Raw genomic sequence first — 20029 nt, 5'->3', positions numbered from 1 at the left:
TAAGCTAAGCCCAGTGGTAGAATCATTGCCTGCACCTGTTTTCAAAACTAATTTTCCCATGGTACCTTATTTAGACATACCTAAGGAATCTCTGTTTCAATACCTCCAGCGTCGTATGTAAGACACACAGACCGGACAGGGGGCAGGCACTTGTCTGCAGCTTTACCCCTATGTTATTGATGCTTTGCTTACAAAATCTTGCGGTGTACTCATCGGTGCATGCACAGGTCAGCCGCACTGCCAGATTCTGAAGTGTAGCATGGAGGACGTAGCAGAAAAGCCGCAGACAAGAGTTGTCATATTCAGTTTTTTTAACCAATGTCTAGATAATTGGGGTTGCTAATTTGTCAAGTAACTTGTTAAAAAAGCACACCTGACGTGGACAGCATGACTCCCCTTTGGCAGGGACTCTACCATTATATGTTCAGAGAACACTAAAAGGTCTCACGATTTAAAAGAAGTTCTTTATGAACTAAAGAAGCGATCTACTGTGCCTTCAGAACTTCTATACGAAGCTATGGCTATCTCATACCAATTAAAAAGGAGCTGTCATCCCTTCCCTACTATTAGGACCAAAAAGATCTCCAAGTGTCAACTATAATTCCAATCTCCTACCCAATGAGATATCAGGCGTGGAAAGATGTAGGAAGCCTGGCGGGCAGTGTTGTTGCCAAGGCAATCATACGACATGTGAAGAGCCTCATGACCAGCTTCTATTAATTGGTATTAAATCAGTATTTCAGACTCTTTGGGTCTCGTACAGTTGCTTCAGAAACTATACCACCCACTGTGCTCCTCGCCTCTCTTCTTCATGCCCAATGTCTGATCAAGCAGGACATCAAAGTTATAGTGACACTTTAAGGAAAGACCTATATATCATTACCATGCCTTCTCATAAGAATGTACGTTTTCTCAGCATAATTGCCCATTTTTGTTGTTGGCTTTATTTTTCTGAAAATGTTTGGGTAGGAAAAGGTAGCATTTCAAAGGATTCAAATAAATATGGTCATTAGGAAATCTGCCAAATGCAGTAAGAATCCATCATACAGTCAGCAATACAAACTCATACTTAGTATGTACTAATTAAACTGTGCCTAAGTGCATTTAATTCTATGGGGTACTATAAAGAATGCTACTATGGGGAATGTAAACTTGATCTGGATGAAATGGTATTGACCATAATAGCATTAGAATCCTGCCCAAACACATCTGAATGAAGCTTAAAGGCTTTGGACACCAGTACGGGTATTTATTCACTTAAAACGTATGCATTTTGAGCTACCAATCATATTTGCAATAGGGCTTAATTAAAAGGTTTGCACTTTTGTCTTCTGCAGCTTCTACTTATCACTGTATGCAGACACTGCAGTCTAAAAGGTCTTTTTACAAACCGCAATTAATCATTGAAGCGAGCAAAAGAGTTGTTTGCTTTCAAACGATGCCCATTTACACACACATAACAAAGTTAAACATTTTTTATTTTTTTGCTCAGATTGTTCAGTTCAATGATGATTGGCCTGTCAGGAGAATCTGGAAATGCCTGGGAATGGTTTATGAATGCCTGAATTATCACAGGGCAATAATTGCTTGGACAACTGTTATCCCATTCAAAAGGACCCCAAGTCTCACTAACTGACTGACTGCTTAGTTTTCAGCCCTCATCTCTCCTCTCCTGCACTTAACTAATTTAGAACTACAATAAAGAAACTTTGCGGTGGTCAAAAACTAATACGTTCAGGAGAGAAGAGAGCAGAGGAAAACCAAGAGCAGTCCAGCTTCACTGCCAGAACTCCTGATGAGATTAAGACCGCAATGTCTATATACAGTAATATGTAGAAGCTGCAAGAGAAACTGCACAAAATGTAAATTAAATCCTCACTGAAAAAATCGTTTTCAGACCAAAATGCATGCATTTATTTGGAAAAGATACCCCACCTCAAGGTGAGCAAAGCCTTTAAGCAAGGTCGAAAGCACACCACCGGGTCGGATTCCGCATGCTGGATCCCGCAGCGGAATCCGAGCCAATGCCCGGCCGGTGACCCATTCGGACCCCCTGCATACCTGCTCGCAGTGCCTTCATCTGCCCGCGCAGAATCTGGCCAAAAATACAGCATGCTGCGATTTTTCCCCCATGAGCGGAAAATCGCTATTGATTTCCGCTCTTGGGCATGGAAACCCGCTTTTACATTGCATGTCTATGGACACTATTTGCTGCAGAATCCGGAGGCGGACACCCACTCCAGATTCTGCAGCAAATCCAGCCACGTGCAGGCGGCCTAATAGTTAAATTACCAAATCAGATAAAACCAAACAATAAAACAAGATTGATTCCATAAACTTATTGATCTCGGTCATTGTTCATATCCATTTCCACTACAACATTCTCTTTAGATATGCTCATATTTCATTATAATCCATTGGAGGTAAACGCAGTCTAACCAACTCCAGTGCTTTCTAAAGAGAATGAAGGATGGGAGGCTCTACTCTCGAATCCCCGAAATTCTTCAAAAGAGAATCAGATTTACAGCTCATTCAACATGTTCTCAGCAATATATATGTAAAGCAAGAAATGGACAACCAATATGGTATTCTTATTGCAGTAAAATCTATACAATGACAATAGGGATAAGCACAAGGCAACAGTCCGCAAGAGACTACAGATTCTATTTACAGACTTGTTACTGCAGGAAAGTTGAATATTTTATATTTGTCTGCTGCATTCTGTTCCTCTATTGTAAGGCTCGGTGGTACAAGTGATATAAATAAGGTTTGCAGTAGAAAGGGAAACAAAGTTCACAGAAAAATCCATTAACGGGATTCTGGTCATGTAGTCAAACTTTTATCTTACTTTTATGCAGCTTTTACCAATACTGGCAGAATGCTGTATTAAAAGATCTGTATGCGCATAAACAGTGAAGTATTAGGGACCAACACTTTGTGTTATGGCTCATTTACACGGGCATATCTATGGTCCATATTATGCCCGTATTCTTTATGCACATAATACATACAGCATAAACCCAATTGAATTGCACTAGGTTATTCAGAGCCCCACCACCAAAAAAAAAAAATAGCAGGTCCTATTTTGGTCCATATCAAAGAACAAAATTGCCCAACAAAGTCAATGGCATCACATAAAACCAAAAAGAAAATATGTAGTTGCATGCAGATTCACCGCAATTTTTGAACATGTTGGTGGGTGACCGTGGTTAAAAAAAATAAAAAAGTGACCTAAGCTTGGTTGTCTTGCAGTTATTTTTGCACACTTGAAAAAAAAAATACAATGAATACACATGGAAAAACTGGATAAACGCCAAATACGTATACATAACTGCAATAAAAATGCTGCTCATTTCACGGACCAAAATAGTATACACCTGTGTGAATAAGCGCTTAAAGTGGTTGTTCCATCCATATGACTAGAGATGAGCGAGCATACTTGCTAAGGGCAATTACTCGATAGAGCATTGCCCTTAACAAGTACCTGCCCGCTCAGAAGAAAAGGTTCGGCTGCCGGCGGCGGGCAAGGAGCGGGGAGGAATGGAGTGGAGATCTCTCTCTCCCCCCTGCTTACTGCCGCAACTCACCTCTCACCCACGCCGGCAGCCGAACCTTTTCTTCCAAGCGGGCACGTACTCGCTAAGGGCAATGCTCGATCGAATAATTGCCCTTAGCGAGTATGCTCGCTCATCTCTACATATGACCCATTAGGATGTCCTTGAGGGAGGATCCCTGCTTTCTTTGTGGAAGAACACAGAGTTGCTCTGCTCTGTAGGAGCAGCTCCAATTTTGAAAGACCCATTGTGTCCATACATTACATTCATTTGCTACATTTTCGCAATATCGTCTGTCTCAATGTAAAGCTATAACAGGCCACGGCTTCCCTCAGCCATAAGAGTACATTGCCAAGTATGAGAGAAGCTCAATTCAAAAGGCATTATTTTCATGAATTAAAAAAGGACTCCATCCATATGGATAATTAAAAATTATTTTGCCGAAGAGATGCTGCACTGTTTGGAAATACAGTAATAATCAATAAGTAGACGTATGCTGATGATACAGCTATTTTGTGGGCAGTTTCCTGGGTCCTACTGGTAGATATAGGAGCTCAGCACTGAAAATAAAGAGGTTGTTTGAAGTACAACCATAAAGATTTTTTCTTATACAGATTTAGATAATGAAAAAAGCGATCAGATGATATCCAAAAGGAAAAGCAGACCGACGCAGAAGCACGGCACATACCAAAGTAGCAAAAAGATGAAAACGTTTTTATCACATATTTGTAAAACGCACAAAAACCTTTGAGGAAAAAGAAAGTAAATAAAAACAAAAACATTTAAAACGTATCAAAAGAACATTCTAAACTCCAACAATAACACCGTCCTGGTAAGCAACAATACCCACCGAAATATTGTCAATATAGAATGGAAACGAAAATAATCCACTGGTCTTTTAGTTCAAGCCTTCTAAAGCAGTCATTAAAAAGATATCCAACAGCAAACAAGTGACATACTCACTATGGCACAAAAAATATGCAATCATCAAAAATGATCTATCCATCCTGGGCATGATGCTGAGTGACTCACGCATATCACTATACCATGGGTAGCTTCATCAGGGGGGGATCAGATTGTCAACTACTGCAATTAAAGATCCACACTGCCTTCATATTTTACTAACATGTCCTGCATTGCTTACAGCATTGATCTACTATGGGACAAGATTTGGTTGTTCCACATCTAAAGATGTTACTGTATAAAAGCATATGCATAAAAGAACTCAAAATCAAATCAGAACAATAGAAAAGTGATGCCTTTTCAAAGTTCAAAAGTATTCAAAAAATAGTAAAAATGACATTTTTCTACTTCTATGCTGTCTGGAGGGTCGGGGAGCATAGGAGATCTGAGTAGAGACGTCAAGCTGCAGACATATTGAACTACTAATTGATCCCATCGTTTCAAGTAAAAGTTGTTTGAATGCCATCAGGACCAGAGGAATCCTGCTGCGAGTCCTGCTTCCACCACCCAGCGATTGAATTTATGTACAGAGCTCTGTCATCACTCTGTGTAGGTGGGGAAAGCAGGACTCAAGTCTTCTCTGAAAGTCCTAGATGTATTCTAACAGTTTGTCTACATGAGGACACAGTTGGGTTAAAATTAAAACAAACTGTGAATCTAGATTATAGTACTAATAATGCTCAAACTTCTGGTTATGTAGTGTTTAATAAAAGCTTTAATTAACCCACATCCACATTTCTCAGGCATCAGTGGTATGAATTCATAATGTGTTTGCTACAAGTGCTGAAAGGGGACAGTCACATTCATTATTTAGAGCTAGTACAAGCACATAAAGTAGTGCACTGTGCATTATACATACCTTGCCCTTAGGGGATGACCTTTTCCCACCAAATCCACCGGCACCGACCACAAACACAGAAAACTGGTTGTAGCAGATGAGTTCTTTACCACAGTAAGTGTTTACTAGGGAAAATAGAGAAAGAAATAAGTGCGTTCCTGTTTATATCTTCTGTAGACGAATAGAAAGATGAGGAGGATGAAGGAATTCTCAGACATAGCAGTCTAAAACCACAGTGCTGCTTTAAAAAAGTCTGACATTGACTTGCAGGAATGCTGCCTTCCAATAGGTGGCGCTGCAGAGGTATTGTTCCATCTTTGCATTGCATATTTCCCAGAGAAGCATGGATAGCATTATAAGTCTCCTCACACAACTTCTAGGTGCTCTCCTTAAGGAGAAAGAATACCCTACCCTTCCTGACCCATCCCTATAAGGCTGTCACTAGCAAGTCAGAATCCTACAGCATACTGATGAAGAGCAAAAACCACAAAACAGCTGCCTGTGTATGGTTATTCTGGCTTTGGCTTACAATTCCCAGTCATTGTTACACGACTTGTTAAACGTCTGACATTGACTCGCAGAAATGCTGCCCTTCCAATAGGTGGCGCTGCAGAGGTATTGTTCCATCTTCCCATTTGCAGTCCTGCTCATAAGATGCAGATTAAGAAGTATGTAAAGATCCAGTTACTGTATCTATAGATTCCTTAGGCTCTATTCACATCTGTGTTGTCTTTTCAATCACATGACGGACCTCATTGTCCTATAACGAGGTCCATTAGGTTCTGCAGAGGTATCTGGCACTTTGGCGAAAAAACTAGTGCTTAGTGCAGGGATAATTTTTCTTCTAGCAAAATGACGAAATCTATGAGAGACTCCAAATGCAGCTTTTGACATAGACGTAAACAGTCCAAAGACAATCAAACTCCTAAGGCCTCATGTCCACGGGGAAAATCAGGCCAGCTGCGGATTCTTCATGCAGAATCCCACAGCGGGTCCCTCCTTTCCCGCGGACATGAGGCCTAAAAAGAAGATGTACTTACCTGTCCGGACGCTGCGGATCTTCCCTCCGTCGCGGCTGGATCTTCTTTCGGCCCGGTGGATGTGCTCGGCACGCCGGCAGCAAGAGATTGCTCTGATTTGCTAATCCAGAGCCAATCACAGCCAGCGCTGGATGAATCAATCACAGACATTCAATGAATGAATGGCTCACGGTTCAGCCAATCAGAGCAATCTCTTGCTGGAGGCGTGGTCTTGAAGCCTGGTTACCAGCAAGAGATGCTCTGCAGGCATAGACAAGTGCCTGGAAGCCTGCAGGGACGGCAGACGGCGCCTACTAGGTGAGTATTTGATTTTTTTGTTTTCAGCTTCCTTGGTTGCAGTATCAGCGGTACTGAAAATGCATCCAAAACACTGGCATAACGCATGCCAGCGCTGCTGAAATCACAGTAAAAGCAGCATTGAAAAATGCTACGTTTACTGCAAACGCCTGTGTGAGGGAGACCTTAAGGTTATAACTTTTTTTTACAACCTCATATTCCAATATCCTAATTTGATGCATTTTTGCCTAAAAACAAAGAATTTAATCATTATTTCAATATTTTTCCAGAAAAGGTCACACCGAAATCATGTCATTGGCTATACATATGTATATAGATTCTATATACATTGGACATATGGATGTATATAGAATCTATACACATCCATAAATCCAATTATATGATTTCAGGGTGACCTTTCCTGAAAAAAAATATTAAACAATTGAATTTTTTGTTTTTAGGCAAAAGAGCATCAAATTAGGATATTGGAATATGAGGTTGTAAAAACGTTATAACCCTGGTGACTATACTATCAAAGACCCTACTCCAGATTAAAAATTTTATTGTAAATGGCTATATACCCAAGTGCTAAATCCTAGTACCGTGGACTATAAAGTCTGATGACAGAATGTGGAGAATTCTGAAGTAGAAATTAAATACATTAAACGAATGTTGGAAAGATGAGGAAAGCGCCTAGGAGTTTCTTTGAAAAGTTTAGGACTCACCTGGTGTGCACACCTGTACCCAAAAATCTGGGTGCCCAGGTGCCTCACCTGCGGTTCCAACAACAGTTCTTGGAAAAACTCTTCCTATGCCAGCACGGATTTCAGAGATCTTTTAAAGAAAAGGTCCCCAGAACATGAAAACAAAAAGGATAAATCCGAAGTCAAAAACAATTCTGCGCTCATAGTAAGAGCATGTAGCAAAGAGCGTAACTAAAACTAAGCACCAATGGTCAAGGAACAAAAAAAAAAAAAAAACAACACTTACTTGTGTAGGAAGGAGGAGGATATGATCAAAACAGAAGCTCCCTTCTGGTGGTGGTGAAGAAACTTATTGTATCTGGGTGTCAGATGGAGACACAGGGAACTCCAGCCATGATAATCATTTTTAGCTTATTATTTCCCTCCTCCTTCCAAGTAAGTTTTTTTGTTCCTTGACCATTGGTGCTACTTTGGTTACGCTCTCTGCTACATGCTCTTCCTATGAGCGCAGGCTTTTTTTTTACTTTGGATTTAACCCTTTTGATTAAACGTATGTTGTGATAAACGTGCACATAAATGCACGGCCCTGACTCTGAATTGCCCCAAAGTCTCTGCATCAGGCCACATTTAAACGGGTAAGACACACAAAACTGGCACAAATAAACTCTATTCTTTTGAATGAAATCACAGTGGTATGAAAATCTATATATTGTTTGCAGAAACCCTTCACAGATATAGATTAAAATTTAATGTCTTTTATTAATATATTTTAAAATTGTGGGTTCACATATAACACTTCTTAACAATACAAAAGGAAAAGGACAGGTGACATATACACAAAGAAAGAACTGGCCCTAGTGGAGTTGTGTAGGGTGACGTATCTCCCAGATAGATATTTGGAGATCGAACCCGCACAAGTATATGGAGAAGGATAAAGGTCCAGATGAAGAGGGAATATTATCCGAATCCACAGATTGCGCGTACCTAGATATAAACGCGGTACAAAGAATAATACCTCTTTTAGGGCACAGAGTTGTGATTCATGTTGCTAAAACAATTTTTAATCTCCCATTAATAGCACCGTTGCCACGTGTACGGGTGCTAATTATATGGGCTCATATCAGGTCAGCGATACTGACTAGCACGTAAAACGGCTCGCTCGACGCGTTTCCCTGCCCTTGTAGGGGGCAGTTCCTCAGGAGCACGGGTAATGGTTGCCCGTAAATACGTGTTTCTGAAGTTGTCTCATAGGAATCATAAAGCAACAAGATTGATGCGACAGGATATAGTCCTGCTAAAGTTTAGTCCTACTAAGATGATACCACCTACTCGGTGTCCCCCGTAGGGTAATGGTCACTGCTCCTTACTAGTCACTTCCGGCGCGGCACTTTGTATTAGTACCGCTGTCGGACTCACAGAATATTTTAGGAGAGGTAAAGGGCCTTTCACTAGGTCTGGCATACACTGAGATATATGTCAGTGCATGACTCTCTCAGACAGCGCCTCCAGATAGTAAATGGCTACCGCTGTTCAGACTTAGTCGTCAGCCACTAGGGCGATGCTCAAGTGTGCCCCTTTACGGATTCCTGCAGTATCTATTGGGGTGTTCGCATTGGTCAGCACCGATGCAAGTTGATGCGACACCCGAATAGAGATAGCTCTGTCACTCTGTAGCCGGCCGCTCACCATCAGAGCCGCAGGCGCTACCTCTACCACTCTGTCTCTGCTTCCTACCCCTGTTCAATCCAGCTTGGATTGATACCCAGAGGGGCTCTGTCTTTCTTAGGTTTCCATGATAGAACTTTGAATGGGGTATCATCCCCCAAACTCAGCCGAAATATTGCCTCTCTCTCTGAAGCTTATCTATTTGAGGCACATACGGCTCTCTACCTAGGCTTCATTGGTGTAAGGCATTTGACCTGGATGTGACACAGTTGGGATTCCTACCAGCTGTGTAAAAAGGGTCGGCTAGAGACCATAGAAGTACACTCGTTTGTGTTAATATCGAGTGACAGAGCTATCTCTATTCGGGTGTCGCATCAACTTGCATCGGTGCTGACCAATGCGAACACCCCAATAGATACTGCAGGAATCCGTAAAGGGGCACACTTGAGCATCGCCCTAGTGGCTGACGACTAAGTCTGAACAGCGGTAGCCATTTACTATCTGGAGGCGCTGTCTGAGAGAGTCATGCACTGACATATATCTCAGTGTATGCCAGACCTAGTGAAAGGCCCTTTACCTCTCCTAAAATATTCTGTGAGTCCGACAGCGGTACTAATACAAAGTGCCGCGCCGGAAGTGACTAGTAAGGAGCAGTGACCATTACCCTACGGGGGACACCGAGTAGGTGGTATCATCTTAGTAGGACTAAACTTTAGCAGGACTATATCCTGTCGCATCAATCTTGTTGCTTTATGATTCCTATGAGACAACTTCAGAAACACGTATTTACGGGCAACCATTACCCGTGCTCCTGAGGAACTGCCCCCTACAAGGGCAGGGAAACGCGTCGAGCGAGCCGTTTTACGTGCTAGTCAGTATCGCTGACCTGATATGAGCCCATATAATTAGCACCCGTACACGTGGCAACGGTGCTATTAATGGGAGATTAAAAATTGTTTTAGCAACATGAATCACAACTCTGTGCCCTAAAAGAGGTATTATTCTTTGTACCGCGTTTATATCTAGGTACGCGCAATCTGTGGATTCGGATAATATTCCCTCTTCATCTGGACCTTTATCCTTCTCCATATACTTGTGCGGGTTCGATCTCCAAATATCTATCTGGGAGATACGTCACCCTACACAACTCCACTAGGGCCAGTTCTTTCTTTGTGTATATGTCACCTGTCCTTTTCCTTTTGTATTGTTAAGAAGTGTTATATGTGAACCCACAATTTTAAAATATATTAATAAAAGACATTAAATTTTAATCTATATCTGTGAAGGGCTATTCTTTTGAATGGACTTATTCACATAAGCATTTTTTTCCCTCACAGTGATGCTGCGAGAATAAAAATCGTGGCATGTTCTATCTTTGGGCGTATATACTATACTGTAGCAATTATATATATATTCCCAACTTATGCATGTATGTACAATTTTAGTGACTTTGTAGATGCAATGTTTGGCATGTCTCTGCATTCTTATGGTTGCCCAACACCACAATCATTCAGGGAAGGATGTACTTGAAGAAATATTTTATCACTCGATTTGCGAAAACCTTATTGGTGATTCAAAAACCCAGCTAGAAACTATACGAGAACTAAATAAAAGTATTCAGACTACTGAATCCGTCAGTAAGGAACAGTACGAAGGGAAGAACAGATGTATAAATGTGTCTTTATGCTAATACAGTTATTCATAGCACACTAAACACAAGTAAACATTTAACATAAAGCAGCCATTATTCCAATCATCATGGGAGCTGCCATTCTAGGGTCTGACATCTAATTAGTAATGGAGATTTATGAACTTCATTCATGGAATACCAAATGCTGTAATTGACTATTCTAATCACATTGGTGAGCAGAAGAAATTCTCAATCCAGGGACATCAAAGTCCGCTTGTTAGGACATAAATTAGGTTTTGTTTACTTATTCTAATATGAATATCAATTAGATATACAGGTCATGTTTTCAGGATTCCCTTACAATTGCCCAGGTGATGTAATTACAGTCCGGGCCGAAGAAACTGTAGTAGATACTCTTTCTATAAAGGATATCTTCAAATCATGACCTGTTTGGGCACATGAGGGCTGCAGTAAAGGAACACGGCTATACACTTTTCTTGAAAGTGGGTTAGGAAGATAAGCAGATACGTTATGGGTGAATGAAAGCTTCTATTTTCACTAATTTGAAGTGCAGCCAATTATTCTACAGAGGCGCGCAGAGCCAGACAGAGGCGCGCAGAGCCAGACAGAGGCGCGCAGAGCCAGACAGAGGCGCGCAGAGCCAGACAGAGGCGCGCAGAGCCAGACAGAGGCGCGCAGAGCCAGACAGAGTCGCGCAGAGACAGACAGAGTCGCGCAGAGACAGACAGAGTCGCGCAGAGACAGACAGAGTCGCGCAGAGACAGACAGAGTCGCGCAGAGACAGACAGAGTCGCGCAGAGACAGACAGAGTCGCGCAGAGACAGACAGAGTCGCGCAGAGACAGACAGAGTCGCGCAGAGACAGACAGAGTCGCGCAGAGACAGACAGAGTCGCGCAGAGACAGACAGAGTCGCGCAGAGACAGACAGAGTCGCGCAGAGACAGACAGAGTCGCGCAGAGACAGACAGAGTCGCGCAGAGACAGACAGAGTCGCGCAGAGACAGACAGAGTCGCGCAGAGACAGACAGAGTCGCGCAGAGACAGACAGAGTCGCGCAGAGACAGACAGAGTCGCGCAGAGACAGACAGAGTCGCGCAGAGACAGACAGAGTCGCGCAGAGACAGACAGAGTAAGATACAGTAGATAGAGAGATACAAAAGATTACTTCCTTTGGGCTGCTTGCCACATAATACATAATGAAGTCTCCAAGTTGGCCCTTTAAATCTTAAGTGCATTATTTTAATATCAATGCAGGACTTTGGGTACTGATATATGTTGTCAGATTTAGGAATGCATCAGAACAGAGGATATGAAGAGGTCTGATATATAGATTACATCCCCATAATCTGGGTGCAGCCTTTGCTCTCTTCTTCTCTGCTCTACACCTCATTAGTAATTCTCAGCCACTGTTCTCTTTTCCGCCTGAAACGACCTTCACTTCGATCAGAAATGTGAATGCCTTCTACTCCTCTAGTAATTCTAACTGCAAATTGCTTTGGTGTGAAATGTTTTTGACAGAGTTCTGTATTGAGGAGGCAAAGTGAAAGCAAACTGTATGGAGATGTGTACTCTAATAAAACTAACAAGTTTCCAATAAGTGACAAGCACTACTTGCTTTCCAAGCAGAAGGAGCCATTAACCATTTCAAGGGTACCTTTATAGGATGCTCTACCTACCGTCAAGCAGAATGACAGCGCCGGAGCCTTTGTCCAGTATGTCTGCCACTGTGCCCTCTGAGCGCATCTCTCCTGTAACATAAATAATGCGAAATGAATCTTCTATATATATACATACATATATATGGAAAAGAACCTGCTGGCAACAACAGGAAATAATGCTATGCAGTCCAGATAGCACTGGGCATATTTTTTTCCAGATTTGCTGAGCCAACAAATCTATGATGAACCTTGAATAAAAAGCTTTTGCTGAAAATGTACAGGAAAAAAAAACAACTTCACAAAATTAATGCAACTGGCAAGTTTGCTGAAAAAAAAAAAGTTTCCCAGCCCATATCAAAAACCTTGTTCTGTTCTACAAGCAGGGCCTGATGTTGGACATTACAAATTTAAGACTTCTGCCTGAGAACTGACGAAGGATAACTTCAGAGTAAAAATTTACAAGGACTCACAAAGTAGAAATCCAAGAAAGGAAACTCAAATTGATAAGTTACAATAAAAAAAAATCTAACAGAGTACTGCACTACATTTCAGTTCACCTGAAAGTCCATTAACCATTAGTCATTCTACACATAAAACAGATGAGTGGGTTTTTGTAGCAAAATTAACTTGGAATTGTACGTGTTTCGCTTAAGGCAGTTCATCCAAACTGAAAGGCAATTAATTTAATTTAAACATTGAAACTGAGCGCTTGTCAAAAATAAAGTTTTCAACAAAGGCTGGAACAGGGAAATCAACCTGTGCTACCCGTACTTCTCTATCGCAGGTCAGCAGACACTGATCAAGGTGTATTAGTTGGAATTTGCTTGTTACATTAAAGAGAAATACTTAAGGGGGTAAAAAAATCTCAGGACCTTCATTTATTAACTACAGTGGAGAGCAGATAGGAGTCTTTAGCTCTGAAGAACCAGCATATGCATTATTACATGGATAGCCCAATGAATGTGTAAGGTCGTATCTTCCCTGCGGTGGTGGTGCTGGGATGCTGAACAGTCATTGACAGGTTTGCTCACAGATTATAGCTCATTGTTGGGCGTCTCCATGCAGACCACCCTGCGAAGAGTTTCTAAACCCAGACGAAAATGTAAACTTTACAGGGGAATTTCAATGATATGATTTTATGACCACCTTTGTGTGCTGCTGCAGAGGAGGGTGGTTCCAAATGATACATTAAGTCCATTTACAGTTTTAACCAACTGCGTAACTAAACTTAAAGAAAAGCTTTTGTCACTATGATGAATCGTTGGGGAGTCCATAGCAGAGATCTCAACCAATTGCCAAAATGAATAAGCAGAAGCAAGCAACTGAGTGCTATGCCTACTCTGCTGCTTCAGTCCTTACTCAGAGCGGTGGACTGTAGCTGTCAATCCATTGCTAAAATCACTGAGCAGTTAGATAAAGTCATAGTGTAGCCCAAGTGTAAGGCTGACAAGGAAAGAGGATTTCCATTTTGAGAGAGCAATGTGATCTCTGTTACAAAAAAAGGAAGCAAGGAAGACAGAAAGAAAAAGGCCTGAACTACTGAACGTTCTACAGTAAACGTTCATGGCATTCTTGAGGTACTGGACAGCCACTTTAAATTGCCCATAAAAGTAAAAAGGTATTCGTCTATTAAAAAAGAAAATAATTCTGCCATGGCAGATGTTTTGATTACTGAGGATCCACATACTTGAGCCCCACTGACTACTCAAAAGATGGGAGCGAAGCGCTCATCCGAGCCCTGCGCCCCTTCACCTGTCATTTGTTCTAGTCTCTTCAGAGGCAAAAGCAGAACGGTATATGGACTCATGGAAAGTATAGTTCATACATCATTCTGCTTCTGTCTCCAAAGAGAGCCATGTAAAGCCAATCGCAGCTGAAAAAGATTCTCTTCTGCCCCCTTCATTTTTAAGTGACCAAACATTAACATGTCAAAATTTTATATATTTTTTTTCAACTGTTAAAACAGCAGTCTGTCAAAGTGCTATCTCACCCTGCTTCCTCATGAATACATGCAGAGGTCACAAGAACATTTGTGTTTGCCATAAGGGATAAGCTGCTGGCAGACAACAATGTCAGAGCTTACCTCCCTGGTAAACCAAGATCTGCATTTTGAAATAGTGTTTCCCCGAAAATAATTGTTGCCCCCCCAAAAGCGCTAGTTCTTATCTTGGGGGAATGTCTTATTACACTTACCTAGCAGGTTTGGTCCAGGTCCCTCCCGCTGCTCTCCCAAGCTTCGAGGCACTTTTAACAGTTCTCAGCTGCCCACAGAAGATCACTTCCTGGTTATGGAATGCATAAAATCACGCCTCCAGGAAGTGATGGCTCCGATTGGTTCTCAAACGCTGCTCAGCTAATCAATGCAGTGCATGATGAACCAATGCGATGGCTGTGATTAGTTCATCAAGCACTGTATTGATTGATTCTTTGACCGCTGCTCAGCCAATCCCAGCCATCGCGTTGTGGAGGCGGGATTTATGAACTGTCTGAGCTGTGGCATTGATTGGCCAATTTATAAAACCCGCCTCCACAATGCAATGGCTGTGATTGGTTCTTCGACCGCTGCTCAGCCAATCAATGCAGCACTTAATGAACCAATTACAGTCATCACAATTGGTTCGTCGAGTGCTGCATTGATTAGCTGAGCAGCACTCCACAACCAATGTGATGGATGTGATTGGTTCTCAAGCGCTGCTCAGCCAATCAGAACGATCGCTTCCTGGAGGTGGGATTTATGAATCCCATAACCAGGAAGTGGTCTTTTGTGGGCGGCCGAGGACTGCAAGAAGTGCATCGAAGTTCCGAAGAGCAGCAGCGGGAGTGACTTGGACCAAGCCTGCTAGGTAATGTATTGCTTTTTTTTATGTGATGCAGCTAGGGCTTATTTTCGGGACATGGCTTATATGTCAAGCCTCTCCAAAAATCCCTCCAAAAAAAAAATCAGGGTATGGCTTATTTTCAGCATAGGTCTTATTTTCAAGGAAACACTAATACTTGTTTTCTGTGATGGCTGTTAAGGAGATTAAAATAACTGAACTGTAATCATTGAGCAGCAAAGAGTTACAAGCAATCTATTCAGTAATTTCAGAGCATGGGAGAAATATGAAATGTTATTACAGGAGTCCATAACGTCTTAACTGCAGGTGCCACTCAGCCTGGTGCTGCATACATTTCAATGCAACTGTTAATCAATCAATGCAATTATTCTTCAAGCTGTAATTAAAACAACTTTCATTCTTGACCTAATTAAGCAAACATAAAATAAATTCACAAGAGATTGGTGAACCATCAACTCTATTGGCAGGAAATTCAATATGGCACATAAGGACAGAAAATTATTTTAGAAATAGATTGCAGACGGTCACCGGCCTGTAGTCACACAGGCTAGTTATTAGCAGTGATTAAAATAATAGGGGGCTAAAAAAAAAAAAAAAAGAAGTACAATGGAAAGCATTTGCAAAACAGACTATGAAATGAACCAGTCTGAACTTAGAAAAAAAAGTAAAACTGTAAATGCACAATAAATAAAAACACAAAATAAATTTCTCCCAAAGTGCTTTTCTTTTGCAGCTTCTAAGCTGAATGCACAAAAATTCTGGTCCAGTTTGCATCAAAAGTGACATACCACGTACCAATTTTATTATCATTTCAGACATATTAGGCAGGGCGCATAGCTTAACGAGAATTGTACATGGCTTAAAATGCACCAACATGAACTAAATTTTGTCTCAAACAATTGACAGAGCAGGGTAACCAAGGGGTGGACAAAAGTAGCCAAGTTTACGCCAAATTATATAGCATGCACCACGGTGATAAACTTGGCCCATCTAGTCTACTTCTAAGGGTGCTACATTTAACCCAAATTATATGATCTTTTTGTACCCCTTTCGGTATTGGTGTATCTTGTCTCCACCGGAACTAGTGAAGGAGACATGGGTTGGCCTGGCTCACTGACAAGGGACGGATTGGCTGGCAGTAGTCTCCTGGGTGTCCTCTGCTGCTGTCCAATGCTGTGAATGTGCACTCAGCATCAATAGCGATGCAGGAGGACCGCAGCACAGTGCCGGCCATACTCTCAGCACTGGAGCCACAATGCCACAAAGGAGAGCACGCAGGACATGGCAGCCATACTCACAGCGCTGGAGTCACAATGCCACAAAGGAGAGCACGCAGGACATGGCAGCCATACTCACAGCGCTGGAGCCACAAGGGAGAGCGCACAGGAGACGGCGGCCATACTCACAGCACTGGAGCCACAATGACACAAGAAGATGGGAGGGAAACTGCTGGGAGTACGGCAGGAAAAGTCAAAGGTGCCGTCAGTTGGGCACTTACACGAGGCAGGAGGGTAACGCCACCGGAGAGCACACCTGCATCTGTCAATCCACTGCTGTGGGCGTCTCCTGGCCCTTCCCTCCATCAGCCAATCCACTGGTGGGGCGTCACCTGTCAATGAGCCAGGCCAACCCATGTCTCCACCCCTAGATCCGGTGGAGACAAGATACACCAGTATCGATCCTTTCTTATGTAGTTTTTTCAATGTTAACTATATAATGTAGGTGAACTCAAACTTAGCCATTCTGCCAAAGAGGTCACCATTTTCCAAGTTATATATAGCCATGTATGTATGTAAACCGGTGAGTATAAGGATTCTTACATAGGCTGATGATTGGCCAAGAACATTCATAGAAACATTTGTTTGCCTAGTCATCAAACTGTGTAAAGATGTTGCTAATCACCCAAAGACCGAGCAAATGCTTATTCGCCCCTTAGTTGCATCTTTGATGAGTAACCAAAAATCAGAATTGCTGGCAGCACATGCCCCCCTGTGTAAACTGGGCATGTGCTGTCAACAGTGATGAAACAGTATGAAGACAAACGAATGTATGAAAGGATTGTTCATCCCTCATACATACGGAGTCGGCTTGTATGAAAGCAAGACAAAAAAAAAGTACCAATCCCATTGGATTGGCACTCGTTACACAACTCGCATCAAGCTATGTAAAAGGACATTAACTTTATAAATACATTGTTTACCTGCTGTTATATGGGTTCTAATTTACAACCTGTAATGTATCATCATTGAAAACAGCCTGGCTGAGCTAAGATAATGCAGTGGGGTAGGTTTTGCTACATTAAATTAGATTAAGGCCCAACCGATGCCCAACACTCGTCCCTGTGTCTCCGCGCTCCTGCACGGGAGCTAGTACAGCTAGCTGAGTCACGGAGCGGCCAGCAGGGGGACGTGGCAGTGCAAGAGATTTCTCTCCTCTCACTCCCCCGGCCCTCTCCAATGAGATACACAGCGCCCGTTCGCTATTGGGCAGCGACTGTTTAAACTGCACGATCTTCATGCAGCATAAAAGATGAGCGATGTTCAGTTTAAACAGCCGCCGTTCAGTAGCGAACAGCCGCTGTGTTATCTCAATGGAGAGGGGTGGGGGAGCGAGAGGAGAGAAATCTCCTGCACTGCCCCGCCCTCCTGCTGGCTGCTCCGTGAACCAGCATGGTTTTCCCGACACTCGTCCAGTGTAAATGGGCCTTAACTCTGCTGTAACTATAGAGCACACTCTTTGCAGATAGGAAGCAGTTAAGGGATAGTGGGAAAACTTCAGCTCTGAAGGCTGCAGAATTGTGAATTCAGCCCTGTACTATAATACAGGCTACAATTTAGGATCAATGCAAGATTAGGAATGCAACACATTTACAAAGTTAATTTTTTTTTTAAATGTAAAGTAATACTATATGCAAACTGTAAAATGGTGATCTTAAAAGGGTTGAACGAAAATTGCAAGCTATCACCTATCCACAGGATAAGGGAACTTGCCGATGAGTAGAGGTCTCAATGCTGAGACCTCCACTGATTTCGAGAAAAGGTGTCCTGTGTCAGTCCTCCTCCTTGCAGGCTTACTGCACTCCCTGCAGTGAGGAGGCGGCAATGGAGCATCGGTGGCACAAGCGCCCTAGCACTCGATTCACTGCCAATGGGACCACTGAGGGGTTGCTTGGGTATTGCCCCATTGAAATGAATGGAACACTGACTGAGCACGTTCTCATCCACTTCACTGCTACTGTAAATACTGTGGATTCTTCATGTGGATCCACAGCTCTTACGCCCCAAGTAACTAATGTAGAGGTCGCAATGTCTTCTGCTCATTTATAACAGTGACACATAAAAGGACAATCCACTGTATTACTTAATAAATAATAACATCCACTTCTGCCTATAATCAGGTTCCAGGGAACATTTAATGAGATTGTGGCAGAAGGTTAATAACGATTTCAGAACAGCAAAACACCTTGGCTTCCTTTCAGTTGAGAAAGCTTACGTTCAATTACTTGATTAGTCTAGAAAACAATGCAGAATTATGGATAAGGACACTGACCAGCTATAAAATAAATTAGTACACAGCTCAGACTGGGATGATCAATCTTCAAAAGTTTTCTTCCACTGCTCAGAGGGGGCCATGGGTGTTATTACTGCAGCACTGAGCAGGCTACAGATACATCTTCATTACACCTTTTCCATCAGTGTTGTGTTGACTGTTCTTTGTGTTGCCCAGTTTGGCTTGGCAAGTAGCCATTGAGATCATTACAGGCGTTAATAAACTTATTGTAAAGCTGCTCAAAAGGACGGTAATCTAACCTGATTACTCTTATGGACTGTACGTACTTTTACACTATTTCTTAGTCTTGGCACATAATAGCAGTAACCTTTCATCTATGTTCATGCTGTGATCTACATGCTAAGAATGTCCGGAAAAAAGAATATCTAGAGAAATATTTATTGCTCAACAGGTCAGAACATCCCTGAAATACTCCAGCTAGGTAGAACTTTGTGTATATGAAAGAAAGGATCTACTACAATCCAAAATTCATTGCGCAATGTGCCATTACTATTGTAGGTCCCATTAGAATACTTGCCCCTAAGAATGATGATTTTTTTGTAATTTTTGGCTCATTCACACAACTATAGTGCTTTTGAAATGCTACGCTAATGCTGGGTTTCCACGGGACGCTTTCACTGCGGAAATCTGCGTTTTTGCACTTAGCCACGGGTATTGGAGCGGCCTCGCTAAATGCTTTTCTGTTGCGGCCGGCAAGGAGTGAGGCCGCAACGGGGGAAAAAAAAGGAAAGGACATGCTACGTCCCTGGAATCCGCTCCGCAGTGCCGATACTGCCAGCTTTGCCGCAACGGATTGTGCATCCCGTGTGGATGAGATATTTGACAAATCTTGTCCACATGGCTGGCTAATCCCGGTATTAGCGGGCGCATGCGGATTTGCTGCAGTGAAATTCCGCGACAAATCTGCCCTCTGTGAACCCAGCCTAAATGCTGTAAAAGGCAGGCTGTGTGAGAGTGGCCTGAGATCTTGATAGAGCACAGCTGATCAAGACTGTGTGCATATTTCACAAACTGTGTTGACAAACACGTCCAGACATAGACTTTTTAGGCCGCCTGCACACGGGCGGAAATCCCGCGGCGGGATTTCCGCCACTGAAAGCCTGCATAGGAGTGCAATACAATACGCACTCCTATGCAGACGGCCGCAGTTTGGCCGCGCGAAATCTCGCGCGGCAAACAAACCGCGGCATTACCTATTTTTGTGCGGGGCTCGCAGAGCCTCGCACAGAAACGTCACTCACCCGGCCGTCGGCTCCGGTCTGCGCATGCGCCA

The 20029-nt window shown here is 42.6% G+C and overlaps 1 protein-coding gene across 1 annotated transcript in view; it reads right to left on the bottom strand.

The window, feature by feature from the left end:
• Positions 1–20029, bottom strand: part of HSD17B4 (hydroxysteroid 17-beta dehydrogenase 4) — a 269906-nt gene that overhangs the window by 113207 nt on the left and 136670 nt on the right. The window contains exons 15-16 of the mRNA XM_066603105.1: positions 12368–12439; positions 5377–5480 (exon numbers count right to left, since the gene is read on the bottom strand). Of these exons, the coding sequence (XP_066459202.1) occupies positions 5377–5480; positions 12368–12439 (176 nt within the window). The remainder of the gene's footprint in view (positions 1–5376; positions 5481–12367; positions 12440–20029) is intronic.

This window comes from Eleutherodactylus coqui, chromosome 5, assembly GCF_035609145.1.
Source record: "Eleutherodactylus coqui strain aEleCoq1 chromosome 5, aEleCoq1.hap1, whole genome shotgun sequence".
Classification (NCBI taxonomy): domain Eukaryota; kingdom Metazoa; phylum Chordata; class Amphibia; order Anura; family Eleutherodactylidae; genus Eleutherodactylus; species Eleutherodactylus coqui.
The sequence above is the reverse complement of the archived record's forward strand: the minus strand, read 5'-3'. Positions and strand labels throughout refer to the sequence as shown.